Here is a 23,934-nt window from a genome sequence, read left to right as displayed (position 1 = left end):
GAGATACACTAATTGACAGCAAATGCACTCGTAACTTATAACGAAAACAAGTTTCGGGACAGAAGATTGTGAATTATCCATAAATCTTGGTATAAAGTGATCTGGCCACATTCTCCTTGAGTTTTGATTTTAATCCTTACATCTGAGATCCTGCAACCAGGGCTGCTGTTAGAAGTCACGGGCCCCTGTACAGCCTACCCGAAAGCACTTATCAAATTAGGACCTGTGACTTAGTTCATACAGCCGCTGCATCCTCATAGAGTGACAGGAGGCTCCAGCCGCACAAACTGCTCATTCACATTTTATGGGCCAGAGAACCCTTGTGAAATATGAGCCCTCTATTTTTTTAATGATTTTTTAAAACTGCTTTTTACAACTTGTTATAATTTTTTTACATTTTTTTTTAAAATTTGAATTCTTTTTTTTTTTTTTTTAAGCGCTATTGGGGTATCTTGGGTGAAATTTCCGTGGTCTAAACAGACCCCTAACATCTCACCTTTGAGACAGAAAAAGGAATTGAGGACACAGATTCTTTGAACCCTTGCTTTGGAGTCTCAACTGCACTGCAGATGAATAAACAGGAGACAGCTTCAGTTATGAATGAACACATTACGTGATTGATCACTCACTGTGTTCATTCATTAAAGGAAGGGGCATGTCATTTACTTGCCCATTCTCCTGCTCTCCATGCTGAACATCCTCCTGTGGGGACACAGCAGCTTACAGGGGGAATCAGATGTGGACAGGACAGGGAGTGGGATTGGTACCGTGTGGGGGCAACTACAGGAACGATGCCCTGTTTGTCTCTCCCTCAAGCAGCAGATGTGGACAGGACAGTGAGAATGATCAGTACTGTGGCAATTACAGGAATGATCCCCTGTGTGGCTCTCTTCAGCAGCTAAAAGCAAGTTTCTCCCCTTCTCCCTCCTGCCAGCTTTCAGCTACTGCACAGAGCAGCACAGGGTATCATTCCTGTAATTGGCGCGATAATGATTGTCTTCCCTGTCCTGCCTGCATCCAATCTCCCCTGCTGCCCCATTTCTTTTTGGCCCATCAGGACAAGTGATGGAAAATCTTTTTAGTGGGGACAAGGACTTCTTTCTCAGCTACACAGGGAAGGCTTAGAACCTCTGTTATGGTATTTTACTGTCCTCCTGTCCAGCGTCACACATTTCTTGTTCCGCTGTCACAGGCTGTCATAAAGACAGGACGTGAGCCCATTTTTCCCAAACAGGGTAAAACAGGATGAAAAATAAAACAAATTAGCCTGTTGGCCATGTCTACATGCTTTATGGTTTGAATCTTACCCACATGATTTGCTGTTTGGCTATTTTTTATTTTCTGTGCTTAATAAGATAGGGTATAAGTGTTTCTATTATCAAATTGGTATGTCATTTTTGTTTTCCAGCTTCTCAAAGAAATAAAAAACAACAACTTTACCTACAATGGTGAAACATTCCACTTTAATACATTTGGTGAAGTGCTAAATGTCTATGACTTGTATAACTGGAAAATGAAAAATAACTCTATTGAAATGATCCGCGTTGGAGAGTACAACACAATCAACCATAATATACACATAAACCAAAGTCTTCTTGTTTGGAACAATGCCAATAGCTCGGTATGTAACATAACTTAAAAAAACACACAAATAATTTATATTTTATGGAATCCCAGATGACTTACATCGATCAGCCATAACATTATGTCCACCCACCTAAAATTGAGAATGGCCCCCTTTTGCTAAAACAGTCCTGACCCTGGGCTAATTCCTTTGAGGGTGTTATTTTTAAGGAAACGCGTTAGGAGTATAATGAGTGCCTATCTTTTCTGAGTGCTTCTTACCACCTGTGAAATTGTAAGTGTATTCCTTTATCTTCCAATAAATTGCCCATACGGTATTATGCTATGGTGTCCTTTTGGTTTATCCCTCTCCACAATCCCATGAGTGGGGACTCCTAGGCATTCCCGTGCGGACTGGTTTGGAAGATATTCATCACCACCTGTGATCCAGAGACACTGTCGAGGTTCCTGCCTATTCCGTACTGAGGACATCTACATGTACATGTACAGCGTGTATGACCCATTTGCTGTACAGTACTTTGGGTCCATACCATCTGGTGAGCACATCTTGATTCCTTTATTCCTTTGGTGTGGGATTTATCGTTTGTTGCAGTTATTTCACATGCTGGAGTCAACACCTTTTTCAAGTCACAGTTTACACTTTATGGACATTCTGGACTTTGATTTTTTGCATTTTGGTTTGATTGTTCACGTTTTACTTCGTGCACATTAACTCACACATTTTTAGCGCTGCACTATTTTTCTTAATATTTTGATCACCATCACTGTTGGTTGGAGTGTTAGCAGCTTTATATTGTGTTTTACTTTACAGATTAGTTTTAAGTTAGCGCAGTGTATTCACATATTTTCACCTTCTTCCATTGCTCCGTAGCCCAGTTCTGATGTTCATGTGACCATTGTAGAAGCTTTTGGCTGTAGACATGGGTCAAAATGGGCTTCACAGCCCCATACACAACAAACTGCGATGCCTGTTTTTTTTCTGCTTTCATCACAATAACTTCATGGACAACATGTTAACTTGCTGCCTAATATATCCCACTAATTTTCAGATGCCATTGTAACAAGATATCCCTTCCCTTTCCCCGATATTGCCGTTACCTGACAGTGGTCATAATGTTAGGGCTGATCGGTGTATATTATAGTCTTGTTTTCTATTTCTGGGCTATGACTTTAATGTAGGGTAGGGGATCAAAGGTCTAGGGTTAACCCTCATCCATCCTTAACCACTTAAGCCCCGGAGGATTTGGCTGCTAAACGACCAGAGGGTATTTTGCGATTCGGCACTGCGTGACTTTAACGGACAATTGCGCGGTCGTGCGACGCTGTACCTAAACGAATTTGGCGTCCTTTTTTTCCCACAAACAGAGCTTTCTTTTGGCGGTATTTGATCACCTGTGCGATTTTTTGATCACGCGCTATAAACAAAAAAAGAGCGTAAATTTTGCAAAAATAGCAATATTTTTCCCTTTTTTTTATATGAAATTCCCCCAAAAAAAATGTAAAAATCTAAATTTTTTAATATTTTCGGCCAATTTGTTTTATGCTACCTATGTTTGGTAAAAAAAATCGCAAAAAGCGTATTTTGATTGGTTTGCGCAAAAGTTATTGCGTTTACTAACAAAGGGAAAGATTTTTGTCATTTTTGTTGTTTTTTTTTTAACGCGTAATGGCGGCGATCTGCGATTTTTTTTGCGGTACTGCGACATTGCGGCGGAAAGATCGGACCCTTGACTGACATTTTTGACACTTTTGGGGTTACCAGTGACATTTCTACAGTAATCAGTGCTATATATATGCACTGTTACTGTAAAAATACACTGGTAGTGAAGGGGTTAACTTTATTTGAGAGGGAGGGGCTGTGTGTGTCCCTAGGGGCGTGATTCTAACTGTGATTGGCTGTGGCTTCAACTGTATGCAGAGTGATCAATGGATCTACATAGTAGATCCATGTGATCATCTCTCATACAGAGAGGAGAATGACAGGCAGCTTGTTTACACAAGCTGCCTGACTTTCTCCCTCTCCCCCGCCGATCGCAGAGTGGCCGGCGGCGATCGGGTCCGCCGGTCACACGCGCGGGGGGGTCCGTGACCACGCGGGAGCGGGAGCGCGCCTCCGGCGGCGCGCGCTCGCTCCCTAAACCCTCACAGGCGAGCGACGTAGACCTACGTCACTTTGCCTGTGAGGGGCTGACCGCCGCCGTAGATAGTCGTGCGGCGGTCGGCAAGTGGTTAAAGGGTCAGTTCTCCCAAAACTGTATGTGGACACATTTTTTGATTTGCAGAGTAAAGAAGATTTAAAACTGATGTTCAATGTGCTTGTAGTTTGCTTATTTTGACTTTGCCTTTACCTTGGATCCTTCATACCACCCCTCCCAAGGCATGATAGCATTTTTTTTGCATGTATGTATGTATTGTATAGATTTTATGGTACTTTGATTGCGTGGCACCTTTTGATTTATATATGTTTGCACTTATGATATAGTGAAGTGCTTGTAGCAGTACCTTAATTAGTGCTCACCTGGATTGCTCGCAGGGATATATAAATATAGTTTGTTACACAGATCTCATACACCTGCTTGTAGCAATTATGGAGGTGTTCTCATACCTTGAAAACAGAGAAATCAATTTAGAGGAAGGATTCTCTGATGTGGGCAATAAAGGTAATGACATCTCACATATATTAAGGAAAATAGGACATTTGATGGATAAAAAGATTAATGTATGGTGGGATATTTCCACCATGGAAAAATATATTAAAGAAAATATGGTTCAGAGGAAATTGAGGTTGGATAGCCCTATAAGTGATGGCCTAATAGAAGATCAGGAGGAATGGTTTGCATTCTTTAATGGGAAAGGGAAGGAAGTTTTCGAATTTTTGATTAAACGAAAGCAAAGAAAATTGAGAAATGTGGTAACCCAAATAAGAGAATTACAAAGTAGAGTGGAACCAATGAAGGATACGGCTGAATTTAAAAAACATACAACAGACTTGAATAAGAGTATGCAAAGAAAGGATCAGGATAACAAAAATAATAAAAAGAAAAAATACCTTAGAGATCTAGGTGATTATCAGAAAAAGCAGGTATTCAAATGGCAAACACAATTAAGCAATGGTGCAACTGGGTCTACACTACACCCGAAAGGGTGAGAAAAGATTCCCAGGATGCTTGAATTTAGGACACCTATGGGACTGCACTCACAAGGGGAACCTTTACAAGAAGAGGGTTCCTACCAAGGTAATGGTAGAAATGGGGAACCCCCACCCCATAATGGTAGGGGCCAGCAGCATTATACCTCTTTTTATAAAAGACCTTATTATAACAACCAGCCCATGAATAGTCAAAAAGGTTTATGAACAAGCTGACGTTAGGAAAGGTTAGGTTAGGAAAGGTATCAAAACATTAGAAAATAGGAGAGATTTAGTGGTCCACCCAGCGGATAAGGGGGGTGGTATTGTTGTCCTATCCAAAGAACAATACCAAAATGAAATGGAGAGGTTATTTCGTGGTAGGGACACCTATGAAAAACTTTTGACTAATCTCATTAAACAATATAAGAAGGATTTAGAAAGTCTTATTAGGTACAGAGCCAAGAAAAATATTTTGAAGAAACAGGAAGAAAAATATTTATTACCATCAGCCTGCAGAACACCTTTTATTACCTTCCCAAGATTCATAAAGATAGTTTAAATCCCCCGGGAAATCCTATAGTAAGTGGCATTGATTCCCTTACTGCACGATTGGGTGAGTACATAGATCTATTTTTACAACCCCTGGTATGAGAAACAAAGGCCTTTGGAACAGTTAGAGGTTGATGAGGATACAGTGATGGCAACGGCTGATGTTGTCTCATTGTATACCAATATCAATCATGAAGGTGCGATTAGGGCAGTTGAGTGGGCATTAAAGAGGAGTGGTGGGTTGAGCTCAAAACATAGGAAATTTTTACTGAAATGTCTTACCTTCTGTTTACAGCATAACTATTTTTGGTACAATGATACTTATTATTTGCAAATTCTGGGCGTGGCAATGGGCGCCAAATTTGCGCCGGGTGTAGCAAATTTGTATATGGCTAGATGGGAGGATGATTGGATGACATCTTCCCATAATCCGCATTTAACTGTTTACAAGCGCTTTATAGATTACTTAATACTCATAGTAAATGGAAATGAGTTAGAGGTAGAAAAAATGTTAACGAGATTGAATGATAATGGTCAGAATATGCAGCTAACATGGACTATTAGTAAGCAGCAGATACAATTTCTAGACTTGGAGATCAATATTATAAACCAAAAGATACATACAAGGACCCACTTCAAAAGTACAGATAGGAATGCATATATACCACTCAATAGCTGCCATCACAGACCCTGGGTTTTTAAAATACCAAGGGGTCAATACACCAGGATTAGAAGAAATTGCACAGAATTAGACGATTTTGATAATCAATTGATGCGATTATTGAACATGTTTAGGGATAAGGGATACCAGGAAGGATTCTTGCATGCAGAGAGGGATAAGATTAGAAATGTTAGGAGGGAGGATCTTATAGTGGAGAAAGTAAAAGAGACAGGAAGTTGATGAAGGGGGTTTTAAAATTATTTTTGATTACAATACACAACATAAAGCAGTGGAGAAGGTTATAAACAAATACTGGCAGGTATTAAAACAGGATAATATATTGGGACAAGTATTGTCGGATAAACCTCAATTTGTATACAAACGAGCTACGAACTTAAGGGACAAAATAATTAGAAATGTGATTGAGCACCCAAAAACAGTTTGTTCACATTGAATATTAAAGGATTCCGAGCATGTGGGCGGTCCTATAGTTGTGTGTGGTTACCCAACAACATTAAAAAGAGAACCTCATTTGAAAGCCCCTCAATACAAAAAGTGCAGAGCAGCGATCGGGATGTGGCATGTCCGTCGGGACACAGCCCATCCCCGATTGGTGTAAAGAGCCATTAAAAAAATGTCCAGTCACAGCCGGACACATGCACTTTCCTCGTTCAAGCCGCTCCTGCATGCCCCCAGGGGCGCGCAGAGAGGCGATCGAGGATGGAGAGTGTCACTCTAACACAGTCCATCCCTTATCATGGTAAAGAGCCAATGAAATTGGCTCTTTACCAAGTGACCGGCTGTGTCCAATTACAGCCGGTCACAGAATGTCAAGTGAAGGAAATTATATAGTGATACAGTATATAATGGCTGCGCTCGACCAATCTAATACACTTTAGTGTTATGTGCAAATATCAAAACTAGCTCTCAAATAACTCTCAAATAAATAGCAGATACAAACATATGATATATCAATACAAACTAATTGCCAGGTGCACGTATGGATATACACATACACTTGATGGTATGTGCAAGAAGTGAATAAATAAATGAGTATATTAAATATAAATAGATCTCAGAAAAATATATATATAAATAAGTGACACAAATAAAACTGATATAATCAGGTGCTGTGAATAAATTATTCAATCAATAAAGTGTCAATAGGTATATGGCCCTGAGGTGCAAAGTGAATAAATAAAGTGCAATGTGCAGATTAGGAAGACAATCAGATAATGGTAAATGGGACCATAAAATCAAAATATTCAGTCCAATAGCACCGTCCTATAATTGAATAGAGTCTCTGATAGGTCTTGTAGTTGCACTTCTTAAAGTCTCCAACACCTCCACCAAGACACAGGACCACCTGGTGTGCACAAAAATGCTTACCAGAATGAACGGTCTGAATGAATGAACTGCCCCCCCCCCCCCAATAAAGAGTACCTGTCACAAACCCATCAAAGTACCTGTCCCCAGTCCATCAGAATACCTAAGTGCCTGTCACCAGCCCATCAGATACCCTGATGAAAGGTACTTGGGTACTCTGATGTGCTGGTGACAGGTACTTGGGTACTCTAATGAGCTGGTGACTGGTACTTGGGTACTCTGATGGGCTGGTGACAGGTACTTGGGTACTCTAATGACAGGTACTCTGATGACAAGTACTTGGTTACTCTGAAGACAGGTACTCAGGTACTCGGGTTCTCTGATGGGCGGGTGACAGGTACTCGGGTACTCCGATGACAGGTACTCGGGTACTCTGATGACAAGTACTCGGGTACTCTGGGTACCTGTCATTAGAGTACCCGTGTACCTGTCATCAGAGTACCCGAGTACCTGTCATCGGAGTACCCGAGTACCTGTCATCGGAGTACCTGTCATTGGAGTACCTGAGTACCTGTCACCAGCCCATCAGAGTACCTCTCTGTATCCCATCATAGTACCCAAGTACCGGTCTCCAGCCTACCTGTCTCCACCCCATCAGAGAACCCAATTACGTCTCTGCAGCCCATCAGAGTACCCAAGTACCTCTCTGCAGCCCATGAGAGTACCCGAGAACATGTCATCAGTGTACCCAAGTACCTGTCACCAGCCCATCAGAGTACCCAAGCACCTGTTATCAGAGTACCCGAGTACCTGTCACCAGCCCATCAGAGTACCCGAGTACCTGTCTCCAACCCTTCAGAGTACCTATCTGCAGCCCATCAGAATACCTGAGTACCTGTCTCAAGCCCATCAGGGTACATGAGTACCTATCTGCAGCCCAATAGAATACCTGAATACCTGTCTCCTGCCCATCAAAGTATCCGGGTACCTGTCTCCAGCCCATCAGAGTACCCGAATACCTCTCTGCAGCCCACCATAGTACCCAAGTACTTCTCTGTAGCCCGTTAGAGAACCAGAGTACCTGTCTCCAGCCCAGAGTACCCAAGTACCTGTCTCAGGCCCAGAGTACCCAAGTACCTGTCTCCAGCCTAGAGTACCTGAGTACCTGTCTCAAACACATCAGATTACCCGAGTACCTGTCTCTAACCCATCAGAATACCTGAGTACCTCTCTGAAGTCCATCAGAGTACCGGAGTACCTTTCTGCAGCTCATCAGAGTACCTGAGTACCTATCTGCAGCCCATGCCTCCTAGATTATGTGTTGGGGTGTTTGCTTTCCAAAATGGGGTCATTATGTGGGTAATTCCCTTGTCCCAGTGTTCCAGGGCCTTCAAAAGTGTGATTGGTTGTAATGAAATGATATGTGTAATTTATGCTCCTAGAACACCTGACGGTGCTCCTTGCATGTTGGGCCTCTGTATGTGGCCAGGCTGTGACAAAGTCCCACATATGTGGTATCTCCATACTTAGGAGGAGTAGCAGAATGTATTTTGGGGCATAATTTTTGCTATGTACATGCTATGTGTTAGAAATATCTTATAAATTGACAACGTTGTGTAAAAAAATATGTTTTAATTTTCTTTCCACATTTTCCCAAAACTTGTGGAAAAAAATGACATGTTCAAAAGACTTATCATACCTCATAGAATATACGTTGTGGTGTTTGCTTTCCAAAATGGGGTCATTTTGTGGGAAATTCCATTGTCCTGGTGCTCCAGAGCCTTCAAAAGTGTGATAGGTTGCTAGGAAATGATATGTGTAATTTATGCTCCTAGAACACCTGATGGGGCTCCTTGCATGTTGGGCCTCTGTATGTGGCCAGGCTGTGGAAAAGTCTCACACATGTGGTAGTGCCATACTCAGGAGGAGTAGTAGAATGTATTTTGGGGTGTAATTGCAAGTATGCATATACTGTGTGTGAGAAATAACTTGTTATGGCAATTTTGTGTAAAAAAAAAAAAGAATTATTTCTTAATTTTCCCAAGAATTGTGGGAAAAAATTACAACTTCAAAAAACTCACCATGCCTCTTACTAAATACCCTGGACTGTATACTTTCCAAAAAATGGGTAATTTGGGGGGTATTTGTACTGTCCTGCCATTTCAGGGCCTCAAGAAATGAGATAGGCCGTCGGTACATCAGGTGTGAATAGGTGTGATCAATTTTCAATGATTGGCACCATAGCTTGTAGACTCTATAACTTTCACACAGACTAAATAATAACCAGTAATTCAGGTTATTTTTACCCGAGATAGGTAGTAGTATAAATTATGGCCCAAATTTATGAAAAAAAAATACTTATTTGCTAAATTTTATAATAGAAACTAAAACAAAATGTTTTTTTTTTTTCAACATTTTCGCTTTTTTTCACTTATATCGCAAAAAATAAAAAACCCAGTGGTGATTAAATACTACCAAAAGAAAGCTCTATTTGTGTGAAAAAAACTGATAAAAATTTGATTTGGTACAGCGTTGCACGACTGAGTAATTATCATACAAAGTGTGAGAGCACTGAAAGCTGAAAATTGGTCTGGGCAGGAAGGGGTGTAACTGCTCTGTAAGGAAGTGGTTAAAGGAGAGGATGAAGAAACATGTGTATAACATCAATACAGGCTTTGACAAGCATTATCTATCAGTACATTTTAAAGAAAAGCACAATCGAAGTTGTAGGGGTTTGCATTTCTGGGGGATAGAGGCCTCAAAAAAACATTGGAGAGGGGGTAATTATGTGTGGGAGATAAATAAAAAGGAATCCTGGTGCATATATCAATTGGAAATATTGGCACTGGGAGGTTCAAACAAATAGTTTTATTTAGGATGTTTTATCAGTAATTACTAGAAGGGTAAGAAACAGGAGGTCATATCGGGTTATCTTATTAGATGTATGGGTTTATTGGCGTTATAAATTGGTAGACCACTATGGGTTTCCTTTTTTCTTCTTTCCCTGGTTTTTCCTGTGATTGTTAAAATTATGTAGTTTTAAGTAAAGAGGTTTCTAGGAAAATTGTCTGAGTATATAGTGATATGAGGATTTTATGAATTTGATTTTTTAATATGAATACCTTGTGGAGGTCCAGTGTATGGATCAACCCCAGAATTGGTTAGTTTATAAAGGAGGCTATATTTTAAGTATTTATGTATTGATTTAAATGTGTAAATTCAAGATTTTAACATGTTTTTATTGACCGGTTATAGCCTGCTTTTAAATCCTGGTGGTAGTGCTCATCATGACTATCAGCTGTTCTGATATAAGCAAAGGGGAACGATTAGGAGTAGTAAATATCACACCCAAAATGGTGACGCCCATGGTTCTATAATGAAATGGCAATCGTCTTTCTATATAAATGCTAATTCAGTCCTGCCGTCCAGTCATATCCCCCTGAAGAAGACACGAGGTCCCTGTGTCATCAAGTGTAGGGGAGGGGCCACTCCACAGACCTAGGGAGGTAGATGCGAGCAGAGAGGGCTGATATCTCATGTACCCACTGCCACTGGATTTCCCAGATACCGAAATACATTACAGAGTTTGGTGCACTTTTAGCACCACTAATGTGTGAGTAGTTTTTCATATGCTTAATAAATTGGAGTTTTAAAAGATATAAGGACTATTGGAGATTCCCCTTTTTTCTATATGTTATACCTACTGATTGCACAAGGAGAAGTTAATCCATAGCAGGATCCCCACCTGAGGGGATTGAATATTCACCATTAGCCTGGGAGAGGCACAAAGAGTGTTAGAACGAGCCTAAATGCGAGGTCACTGGAGATAAGGTGAGAACCCACCCACTGGGGGATGCATGGTTGGAGGTGTCACTTACGACGGAGGAACATATTTGAAGCACGTCTCTTTTGGAGCGGATTATTAATAGAAAGTTTTTTGAATGTTTACAGCACTTTTATGAGTAGTTTGTTTATGTTCACCTGAATTGAGAACTCTTATACTTGGACTTTTATTGGTTGATTGTACTACATATTTATATATATTTTCTTTTGTTATCTATGTGTATGGATCTTTTTATTTAGGAATCACACAGTGTTTCTAGCCACGTGTTTTTTGCACGTTTGTACTGGCATGATAGCATTTTATTTTCATGTATGTATATATTGTATAGATTTTATGGTACTTTGATTGCGCGGCACTTTTTAAACTATATCATTTTCTTATTTTGACTTTGCCTTTGCCTTGGATCATTCATACCCCCCCCTTCCCCGAGGCATGATCATCGTGCCAATGAATATTTTGGTTTTTGCTTATTTTCTTTATTTTCCTTTTATTGAATTTTGCATTACAGAAATATAAGCATGCACAAACCCATTACATCCTTAAGGCCCCTTTCACACTTGTACAACCTGAAAGTCACACGACTTTGACATGCGACTTTGACGCGACTTGAAGCGATGCATGTGTAATCTTGAGGTCTATGGACCTCAAGTCGCATCAAAATCGGACGAAAGTAGTGCAGGGACTACTTTGGCAGGACCCAAGGCAGACTTGAAGTCGCACAAATATGGATGGTACTTAACGGAAATCATGGGGTAGGACTTGCCATGCGAGTTTGCAGTCCCAAGTCACGGGACAAGTCACACAAGTGTAAAAGGGGCCTAAAAAGGGAGAAAAATTAGATAGTGGGGGGGAGACACGAAACAAAAGGGAGGTTTTAGATAGGTAGGGGAGGGGGATAAGCGGTAAGGTTTAGCTTGTGATAAGTAATTATTAACATTGCGAGTAAAAAGTAAGGGATGTGACAATCTATAATATTTATATAGAATGGTGAGTGATTCCTAGATCAAAAACATGTAAGACAAATAGCATTAAAGTGAACCTAATTGTGCCCATGTGATATAAAATTTGTCTTTTTCATCCTTTTTGAGTGTGTATCAGATTTTCCATTGAACAGATTCTATCCAACTTTTCAAACCATTCACCTATAGATGGAGCTCAGGCAGACCTACAATTATTAAGGATAAGGCACTGTAAAACGTGCTCGGCTTGGGATGTCTGGATTCCACTGAAGAATGACTAATTCTTAAATAAGGGTTGAATTCAATTACAGTAGGAATAAAACTACATTACAATTACAGATAAGGAAATGGGGGTATAACTTATCGAAAGGGAGATGGGACAGGGAAGAGGAAAGGGGGGGTCTGTCTTATATAGCACACACATCCTCACTGAATCTCTCAGGTCAGGGTCCTTTTTAACCAAATTTGAGACCTACACCCCAGCTGGGGGGAGGGGGAGGGGGGGGTTGGTAACCACAGTCATTGAAGACTGTTGATCCAACAGTCAAAAAAATTTGTTCCTCTCTCAGGCTAAACTTTCAGTTCAGTTCATTTGAGCAGATAATCACACAGGATGTCCATCCAGGTCATCACCCTTCAGGCACCATGCTGGCCAGGTGTGAGGGGACATTTGAATATCCTCAGGAGTCCCACTGGTTATATGATAAGGACCCTGTGTATTGTTCTAGCTCTGTTCACTGCAGGTTGGCTGTGAACACTGTCACTTGCCTCACATAAAAGTTCTTTCAAAGCTATGTTGTACAAGCCATAGTGTTCTCACTTTCCATCTGCATTAATATCAATTCTTCCAGTATTACATCCCCTCCTATTGGGCCTGATTGACACACAACATTTGCCACAAGATGCAAAAAAAAAAATGATATTGGTCTTGCTCCAATCCTTGTGATGTTCTGGCATGAAAGCATTTTGCAACATGTCCCCATCTCCCTCATGAAAATCACACCAACATTACACATACATTATACAAATATACCATGCCATATGCTAACCTTCCCAATGCCTAATTTAACAATATATACCTAATACTAATCTTAATATGCCTTACGAATTACATTAGACAATAACATAATGGAAAATTCTACCTGTAAATGGTTATCAACACGAACCTAACCACACCTGTATGATTCTCACAATAGGTGGAAAAAACCTTAAGCCATCGCTCATGACCATCCAGCACAATGTTTGCGTATGTCAACAAGCACACAATAGCTACATATGCCTGGTGCATCTACCAAAAACTTTCCAGCATACTGGAGAACTTTGTGATTTGCTTTTATGCACTCTACATTACCAAAAGAGCAAAACAATTGCTGCAAGAGACAACTGGTGTGGTCGTCAGAGGTACTCAAAAATTTGACAGAGCATGGACATATCAAAGTATTGACCACTAGCACTGAGCTCTTTGTTTGAAGCCTATATATACGCATTTAAAATCTCCCTCCTTCCTCATACTTTCGCCCACGGAGTTATTTAAAAGTGCAAGCAAGATGAAGAGAAGGATATAAACTTCTCATCCATATTTCCTGGTCCCCTTAAAGTTTGTTAAATACATTTTACTTAATGATTGCAATGAAACCAAACTAAACTTCATCCTTCACCATCCGCATTAACAGTTTTCCCATTTTCACATGCTACCAGGCACCATTCTAATTATTGCTGGTTGCAGTGCTTATTAATCTCCTTCATCAGTCACTATAAATGCTCTATTGCCCATGTTAGTTATTCAAAGTGTCCATTTCCAGGTGATGTCCCTACACACTGGAACAGGCAAATATAAGTTCTCTCATGCAATGCTGCCAGAGGCTGAGGAAAATCCAAGTCTCCTTTCTTTGGGCTAGTCAATTAAAAGCTCTGTATTAACATAAGTGTCGTGGGTTGTGGGATTCCACTCATGCCATCCATATAACGCTATGCATATATTCCAATTGGCACCAAAAATATGGCTGTTCCTTCCCCAGGTTTGCAGAATTTAGATATCTAGTCATCTCATTATGGAACCTGGAAAAATAAAGAACAAGAGCACCATCAGATTCTTAGCTATTAATATCTCTATATACCCTAATGGAACTCCCTGTTATCCCACTGCTCAGACCAGACTATGGTCTCAACTTGCCCTAGCTGGGGGTACTCTTCCCCACAAAAACAAAAAAATCCTGTGACGCCAACAAACAAAAAAGTATGATGAAACAAAATATATAATTTTCTAAAAACCTTCTCCACCTTCCCCAACCCTTGGTACCATAATACATTGGTACCATTCCATAAACTGTAGAGTATGCCTGGCCATTAAAATATTTGCTTACACAGGCAGTGGGTCTTAAAGGAGAACACTAATAGCTACTAAGAACAAAAATAAAATACAAAAATCCACGAAAAACTAAAACAAAACAAAAAGAGAATTAATAATAAAATTTAAACAAAAAAATGTAAAAAAAAAAACAATAAGAAAAATGAAAAATCTGGCCATTATCACACAAAAACAACATGAAAAGACAACCACCATAAAACAATGACAAACACTCAACTTTTAATATGTTTTGCCATTAAAGACATCCATGGACTTTTCTCATGAGAAGAGTAAGTGCTAATTTCAATCTGAAAGAAAAACAATTAATGGTAAAAATAAAATAGCAAAACATCTGCACATCATCACAACAATTGTTGTAACTTTTTAACCCAATATTGCCTATTGTTTAATTGTTTGCAAACAATTACTAATTATTGAGCTCATTGTACCATGTAATAATCAATCATCTACAATAACCTAACCCCTGCTCTGCTAGATTTGCCTAATACTATTCTCATCTTAAAGGACCTGCAAACAAAACATAAACATTAGTATCCAAACTAGTTCAATTTCTTCTAGGTCCCTGGAAAAAGAACACAAAGACAGTTATTACACACAACTATCACGACAATTGATTTTTTAGTTCCCCCAAGCATTTTCCCATTATTTGTATTGGTAGGGGAACAATATACTAAGCAGGCAGTATCTGTAAACGTTGCCATATTACTCAGGAAAAATGGTAATGCAATTTGTGTCCAACTACATAGAAGCCAGAATGGTAGATCAGCCCAGAGGGCAAATATTGGAATGTTTATCCAGTCTTGTTTCTGGCTGTGTTTAGAGTGTGGGCTATGGTTTATTATCTCTTATACAGAACTGTGTGATATCTCCTGGCTGTTATCTTTGATATCGGGCCTGTGTGCTATACTGTCCCTGTCCAGGATGGTATTTTTTTTTTATCTCAGATACCTGCATTTCTGTGTTTTCATGCTCCATGAGCAATGTTAGGAGTTTTACGCAATCTCTGTGCATGTCTATTCCATTTAAAACGTCTGAACTCTCTCTTGCCAAAAGTCTCACAGGATATTGGCAAAATTTTGGTATGACCTAGCATTTCTCAAAGCCATCTTAGTGGGATAGCTCACGAAACATTTATTGGCCAATGAGTATATGAAACCCGCATCATTCTCCAATAAGTCAGGACAGTTGAATATCTTCTTATACAATGGAAGATACTCACTGCAAAACAATATTGGATCATCTCCTCTCCTAAATCTCATTCATTGTAAATCACTCTTGCTGCTATCACAACTGTCCAAAATACACTGCAACTCTTTCCTCCGCTCCTCTGAATCTGCTAAATTATCATTAACCTATGCAGTTAACTGGCCTGCCAGAGGTCCTGGTAGCCACACTTTTAGAATAGAACAAGCATCCTCATTACTCAAATGGAATTGACTCAACACAGAATCTGGCACAAAGTAAGTCTATCTTGGATTGTAATCAAACTTTAATTTGATTTGAAGCTATAGGTGCAATAGCTGACTGTCTTTCATTGTGGACCTTCCCCTCATTGACTGTGCAGATGTTAGCCAATTGACATGTTCTTTTGTGCTCATTGAGCTCACTGGGATTTTGCATCAACTAATTTTGGGCTCTTTCACACGGGCGTTCCGTATGTCCGCAAATCATCCTATTTTTTTGCGGATGATTTGCGGACATAATGTAAGTCTATGGCATTGCGGATGTCAGCGGAATACCATCCGCTGACATCCGATTTTCTTCCTTTCAGTTCTGTTCCGTTTTTTCGAACGGAACAGAACCCTATTTTTCCTCCGTTCAAAAAACGGAAAGGAAGGAAAATCGGATGTCAGCGGTGTCATCCGCTGACATCCGCAATCCCCATAGACTTACATTAGGTCCGCATATCATCCACAAATGGATGGGCGGGTGTGGAAAGTGGGGTCCCCCAGGGTTCTGTCCTGGGACCAATCCTGTTTAATTTATTCATAAATGATCTAGAGGAGGGGATATCCAGCACAATCTCAGTATTTGCAGATGATACTAAACTAGGCATGCCAATATCTTCTATGCAGGATGTGGAAACCTTGCAAGCAGACCTGAACAAAATAACGGGGTGGGCAACTACATGGCAGATGAGGTTTAATGTTGATAAATGTAAAGTAATGCACTTGGGGGCCAGAAACCAGAAAGCAAGCTACTCACTAGGGGGGGAACCTCTGGGTGAGTCTAGGATGGAAAAGGACTTGGGGGTACTGGTAGACAACAAGCTTGGCAGTGGCATGCAATGCCAAGCCGCCGCAAGCAAAGCCAACAGAATACTGGGATGTATAAAAAAGGGGATTCACTCCAGAAATAAAGAGATTATTCTCCCACTCTACAAGACTCTGGTCCGGCCACATCTGGAGTATGCTGTCCAGTTCTGGGCACCGGTCCTCAGGAAGGATGTGCTGGAACTGGAGAAAGTCCAGAGAAGGGCAACAAAAATAATTAGGGGAATGGAGGACATCAGCTATGAGGAAAGACTACAAGCCCTGAACCTTTTCTCTCTGGAGAAAAGACGATTGAGGGGGGATATGATATCAATGTACAAATACTGTACTGGTGACCCAAGCATAAGGAACAAACTATTCAGAGAAAGGAGATACAATAAGACACGTGGCCACTCACTAAAACTAGAGGAAAGGCGGTTTAACCTTAAAGTGCGTAAGGGGTTCTTCACTGTAAGAACGGTAAGGATGTGGAATTCTCTTCCACAAGCAGTCATATCAGCAGGGAGCATTGATAGTTTCAAAAAACTATTAGATGGACACCTTAAAGACCACAACATACAGGGGTATACAATGTACGGTTAAAAGCAAACACACACACGCATCATAGGTTGAACTGGATGGACTGATGTCTTTTTTCAACCTCACTAACTATGTAACTATGTAACTATGTAACTATGATATGCGGACCTACGGAGCGGATGACAGAAATGTCATCCGCTCCGTGGAAAAAAAAAGGACCGCAGCGGGGCTCTCACACGGAGCGGCCGTGTGAAAGAGCCCTTTCTTTCTAAAGACATAACCAACTCTTCCAACTCTGACAACTTTATTCGCAAATGTAAAACGTGCTCAGTTTGGGAGGTCTGGATTCCACTGAAGAATGACTAATTCTTAAATAAGGGTTGGATTTAATTACAGTAGGAATAAAATGACATTACAATTATAGATAAGGAAATGGAGTATAACTTATGGAGAGGGAGCTGGGACGGGGAAAAAAGAAAAGGGGGGTCTGTCTTCTATTGCACACACATCCTCCCTGAATCTCTCAGGTCAGGGTCTTTTTTATTACAGTATTACAGGCACTTTGTTTTATTATGAAGTTTTAGTAAATCTCCCTTAGGGTCTGTTAGCCAGAGGAAGGTGTTATTTGTCTGGAATGTAAAACTCTTTTTAACTTTGTAAATGATAGTGCTAAAAAATCACTGCTCCTGGCTGCATGTAATTTAAAAAAAAATAAAATTTCCTTTAGTAGATGTTCCCCTCGGTGGTGCCCATCCCAATGCTATTTTTCTAACACCCTCTTGCCTAGTAACCCAGGAAATTGCTAGATTTGGCACCCATTAATTTCTGTGGGGTTCAGGTTCAGCATCCAACCTTCTTCAAAGTTCAGGAAACCCCTGCCAAACCGAACTCAATGCTCATCACTTAACACAGTGAGCATTATGGTTCAGTAGTACACAATGTAGTGCAAAGCTTACAGAGTGCAGCAGGCAGGACTATGTAATGAACTTTACAGCATATATAGTGAATCATTCAAGAGAATGTAATGAACAGCTCAGCTTACAGAGTGCAATGGTCAGCAGTATGTCATTTACAGCAAAGCATGAAGAATGCAGTGGTCAGGCGTAAGTTTAGCATTAGCATTGAGCAGAGCGTCCAGTGAGAGCTCAGCTTAACAGATCAGTGGTTACTTCACTGTGAAAGGCTGTACTTTGCTCAAGCTGCTGGCTGTAAGCTCTTCTGAGTAATATTGGGGCTGGAACACTTAACCTTCCTAGCGGTATTCCCGAGTGTGGCTCGGGGTTAAATTTCAGTGCCAAAAGCAGTAGCCCCGAGCCACACTCGGGGTACCGCTAGGAAGATCGCTGGATCCTGGTAGAGAGGTTACTTACCTTGTCACCAGGATCCAGCGATGTATGCGGGCGGTGTGCGGCGGCGGATCTTCCTCCCAATGCTCTCTGTGCCCCGGCTTCCGTCTCCTGCGACATGGCGTTCGCAGGGGGGTGGAACCGGCGGCAAATTCAAAAAGTAAAATCACAAATACACTGTATTCCTATTGGATTACATTACTAAAATAGAATAAATTGACCTTTGATTGCCCCCAAGTGCTTTCTCTATTGCTCTTCCTGCATTTTTCCTGTACCTTGTTTTTGGATACTGCAGAGCGACCATGGCATCAAAAAAGCGCGCCGCAACCTCAAAAGCGGTATATGACCTGCGGGAGAACAGCGACAGCGATACAGAATCGCTTGCAGAATGGAGTGATAGCGATTCGTGGGGAAGTTCGTCATCGGACGCAGAAAGCGATTTCAGCGATGAGCCTGCGACTGTGCCCAGCGCTGTGCGGACTTGGTGCTCGATCGACTGCGGTACGGAGCACGTAGCGCCCCCAAGGTTCCCGTTTACCTGAGCACCTGGTATCAAAGTGGATGTTGAGGATGACAACCCCTTGGCATACCTGCAACTCTTTTTGACCGATGAGGTTATTGAAAAGATTGTTGTGGAAACCAATCGGTACCAGGAGCAACAAGCTGCAGCGCATCGGCTGTTTTCAAGGAGCAGGATGTGGGAACCCGTGACCAAAGCGGACATCTGGAAGTTTCTCTGCCTAATTATTCTACAGGAGTGGTGGGGAAACCCCTGCAGAAGTGGTATTGGACCACCAACAAATTACTGGCCACTCCCTTTTTTGGCACGGTTATGTCAGAATACAAATTTTCGCTCATTATGAAGTATTTGCACTTTACAAATAATGACGAATTTGACGAGACTTCTCATCCAGCTCCAAAACTCAAAAAGATTTGGGACGTTTATCAAATCATTTTGAAAAAATTCCAGCAGTCCTATGTGGCAGAAAGAGACATTTGTATAGACGAAAGTCTAATGGCCTATAAAGGAAGACTCAGCTGGATACAGTATATTGCATCCAAGAGAGCACATTTTGGCATAAAGTCATTTATGCTATGTGAATCAAGCTCTGGATATATTTGGAATTCGGTCCTATACACCGGGAGAGGAACCAAATTCAATGAAAGGTTTAGCAGCTATGGAATGGCAACCGCTTCAGTTCTTACGTTGATTGAGCCATTGCTGAATCAGGGGTACTGTGTCACCACAGACAATTTTTATACATCCCCAGAACTGTATGAGTTCCTTCTACACAACAAGACGGATGCGTATGGGACCGTTAGAGCTAACCGGCGTGACATGTCCCCAACCTTTGGCAACAAAAAGCTCAAGCCCGGAGAAATAGTTGTCTGGCAGAAAGGAAAAATGATGCTACTGAGATGGCGTGACAAAAAAGATGTGTGCCTGATGAGTACCATCCACAACACCTCTACTGTCATGGTACACACAAAAAGGTGGAAAAGATGTAATGAAACCCCAACTGGTGATGGATTACAACAACACCATGGGAGGTGTGGACAGAGCTGACCAGGCCATTACTTTTTATCCAGCAATGCGGAAATAAAAATATTATAAAAAAATATTATAAAAAAATATTCAGGCATCTCCTTGAACAGTGTTTGTGGAACACATTTATTCTCCTTAAAAAAAGAGTGACAGGCCTGTGGTTCATGCGGACTTTGTGTGTAAAATTGCCGAACTGATATTTCTCAGGCACCAAACACCAAGGCTGTAAGTAGATCCGGACGCCGTGCTGCTGGTGTTGTGAACCCCCGAACGCCTGACCGGTCGTCACTTTTTGGACCACATTCCGCCAACGGAATAGAAGCCTGCACCCAAAAGGATGTGTGTGGTTTGCTGTTCCAAACGTGACAACAATGGACGGAAAATCCGAAAAGAAGCACGGTGCTACTGTCCTGACTGTGACGTTGGACTTTGTGCTGTACCCTGTTTTAAAATTTTCCACACCCGGGACGTTTACTGAAGCAATATGTCCGCTAATATTGCATCCTTGTTTGACCAAAATAAATGTCAGTGTTTTTGATTACGTTATTTACTATCATTTATTGAATAAAAAGTGTTATTATTATTATATTATTATTTGTTATTATTTTATAGTTATTTATTATATTATAAGTTAGGATTTTGTGTTTCAAACTTTATCATACCCGGGATGTTATAAAGAAGAACGCACAGTAAAAAAAAAATCATATATAAATAGTTGGTTTGGGCTGCTCATCCTTAAGAATTACTAGCAAAATAATGGTACCGCTTTCAGCACCTAAAATCCGAAATAATCATACCGCCAGGGAGGTTAAAGCACCACTGGACAAGAGATCACTTCTCCAATTACTGTCTGCAATCTGACTAGGTGTTGCTAGATCCAAGGCACCAGCAAGATCCGAGTCATGTGTTCACCTTATTTACTAAGCTCTCTAGAGCAAATGCCCTTGCAGAGTGCAACTGCACTTACAAATTTTAAAGTCTATTTGCCTTAAGTAAATCAACTTCATAGTTATTCTTAGGTTTTAATGATTGCTATTTTTTTATCCTTCAGGCTCCCTTTTCTAACTGTACAGCAACATGCAAGCCTGGGTATTACAAGAAGCATTCAATCATCACCTGCTGCTATCAATGCATTGCGTGTGCGAACAATACTTATTCCCCCGTGCCTGGTAGGTATAATGGAACTTCTCTGGCTCATGTCTAAACTTTCAGATCTCTCTCTCTTGTGAAAAAGCAGTTTATACAATTACTTTTAATGTACAAAGTGACAGTTTTGTGTCCCCCACAGGGCATGACACAGGCAGCAGCAGGGGCAGATTGGGTTGGAAGGATTGGGATTTAACGCAAATGGGATTTGGTAGGAACAGGTGACATTTCATTACTACATTGCCACAAATGTATAAGTTCCTCACATTACACTGTTTCACCTCTAATTGTGAACCAGCAGCTGTCTACAAATTACCAATATTTTTACCATTTGTTTTCCAGACATGGTTGAATGTTTAAAGTGTCCTTCTCATCAGTGGTCGGCCAATGGAAGCTCACAGTGTGAAAATAAGAAGATTCAATATCTACAGTGGAAGGACCCATTCGCCATAACATTGGCTACTTTTACTTCCTTGGGAATTGTGGTCCTGCTCCTGATAGGATTCCTTTTTGTTAAAAACGCTAACAATACCACTGTTGAGGCAGCAGGTGGCTACTATGCCTACCTCCTGATGGTGTCACTCATAGTCAGCTCTGCCAGCATTGGCCTCTTCATTGGAGAGCCAAATCACCTAATCTGCCAAATTAGACAGCCCCTGTACGGCATCAGCTCCACCATTGCTGTCAATTGCATCCTAATTAAATCTGCCTTGATCCTTATGGCATTTGAGTCAGCCAAAAATAACAAGTGCATAAGTAAATTCATTCATTGGCGCTCGATTATTGTAGCTGTATTAACTGCTGTTCAGGTTGGTATTTGTGTAGTGTGGCACATTCTGAAAAGTCCCTCTTCTACTACCAATAACACAATACCTCAACTCATTATCAAGTATTGTGATGAAGGATCTTATGTGGCTTTTGGCATCATGTTAGGCTACACTTGGTTGCTTGCGTTGACTTGCTTTCTTCTTGCTTATAAGGGGAGAAAATTGCCAGAGAAATACAACGAGGCCCGAAGTATCACATTCAGCATGCTTGTTTACATGTTTGTGTGGATTCTCTTTATCCCCGTCTACGTGAATTCCAAGGGTGTGTACCTCCCTGCTGTGCAAATAGTTGCCATCCTTTCTTCTGTCTTTGGAGTCATAGGCTGCCATTTATTACCAGTGTGTTATGTTGTAGTATTTAAACAAAGCAACAGGGTCAACTGGAAAAGCGCTGTGATGTTTTTTTTCCAACAATAAAATCAAGACGTTTTTCATTTATATAATAATAAATCTCTTAAACAGAAATCAGCATCTTATGAAATCCAAAGCACTACATCTTCTGAATGACAAGTTATAGTCACACTGTTGTGTTTGAAGGCTCATTTCATCCAAAACTATTATTTTAGTACCAGAAAGAAAAAAGAACCTGGCAAGTACATATGAGCTCTATTGGAATGATCTGAATTCCTAACTCTGCTGTGCCCATTATGAAGGTTTGCTCGATTTTCTTATTTACTTACTGGAGAATGTAACATGTGGAGATGGATTGGTTCAGCAGGGAGATTTGATCCATCTAAGGCCAGCTTAATTGTCCTGAAATACAAAAATACATTTTAGAGAGCAACTACGGATCTCCACCATAGAATAAAATACAACGTATTTGTCATAGAGTATAGTAAACATGTAAAGATGAGAAATCCCAAAACTGGAGTTCAGCAATTTATGCTTCTAGTGTGGGATCTGTATGCTATCAGCAGAGACTGTGCGTTTTACACAAAAACAACTGCACATACAACAGAATAGTGGTTGATTAGCATTTGGATTTAAAAGAGGAGTATGGACAAAGCTTTTTTTGCCATACTTCTCTTGTGGGTCACTGAAGTACGCTTAATTTTGTTCTCTGATTTTCATGTTAATGTTCGTACAAAAATTTTGTTACTAAATTCATTAATGCCTTCAGGGATCTGACAAGTGTCATTCAAAGTACTTCAACATTTTGTTTGCCTTATAATGGAATTCATTACATTTCTTGAAAGAAAATCACATTTACAGTTAGAATTTTGTTTGTTCAAGAAAAAATTGGCAATTTTACCCCATTAGCTATTAGAAAATCAATGAAAGATTCTGGAAATCAAAATTTGCAAACAAAATTCTTCTGCTGTATGGACACCTCTAGTTTGGGAGTTAGGTTAGTGATACGCTTCAACATTTTAAGTGTCAGTTAATTGATAGATGAAGTGGTTATGGCTCATATTTGTGTGTTTAGTTGAAGTGTTACAGTTACAACCCACCAGTATTAGGACCCTAGGAAGTGAAAATAAAAATGTTGGTTAAGCTCACATTAATAGTTACCCAAGTACTAAGATGAATAATAATAATAACTTCATTTTAAAAATATAATATACATTTAAAGTACAATTACTTCATCTTCAAACAATTTCCTCCTACCTTTATCTTGAATTTAATATTATATTAGTATCATTGAGTTGCAGATTGTTTAGTATATTTTCATACAGTATTATTATTTTTTTAATTATTATACTTGTATTATTCCTAATTGAATGCAACTTCAATCATGATTTCACTTTGCTAAAGAAAGATAAAACTGCTAAATGTATCTACTTCTTTGCTAAAAAGCATTTGAAAAACAAACTTTAACTAAATGTGCTTATGTATTCAATAAAAAATAACAAAAT

At 40.2% G+C, this 23,934-nt stretch overlaps 1 protein-coding gene and 1 pseudogene across 2 annotated transcripts in view; one reads left to right on the top strand and one right to left on the bottom strand.

The window, feature by feature from the left end:
* Positions 1 to 22,699, top strand: part of LOC309549554 (G-protein coupled receptor family C group 6 member A-like) — a 92,461-nt gene extending 69,762 nt beyond the window's left edge. Inside the window, exons 4-6 of the mRNA XM_082249912.1 lie at positions 1,409 to 1,621; positions 21,157 to 21,274; positions 21,594 to 22,699. Coding sequence (XP_082106038.1) covers positions 1,409 to 1,621; positions 21,157 to 21,274; positions 21,594 to 22,495 — 1,233 coding nt within the window. The 3' untranslated portion in view covers positions 22,496 to 22,699. The remainder of the gene's footprint in view (positions 1 to 1,408; positions 1,622 to 21,156; positions 21,275 to 21,593) is intronic.
* LOC309550100 (posterior protein-like) lies at positions 14,966 to 15,956 on the bottom strand (annotated as a pseudogene). Its single transcript has 4 exons — positions 15,947 to 15,956; positions 15,481 to 15,754; positions 15,093 to 15,249; positions 14,966 to 14,983 (listed from the first exon to the last, which is right to left on the bottom strand). The product of its transcript is annotated as a posterior protein-like (transcript).
* Positions 22,700 to 23,934: the final 1,235 nt, after the last annotated feature.

This window comes from Pelophylax lessonae, assembly GCF_965119305.1.
Source record: "Pelophylax lessonae genome assembly, chromosome: 3".
NCBI lineage: Eukaryota > Metazoa > Chordata > Amphibia > Anura > Ranidae > Pelophylax > Pelophylax lessonae.
The sequence above is the reverse complement of the archived record's forward strand: the minus strand, read 5'-3'. Positions and strand labels throughout refer to the sequence as shown.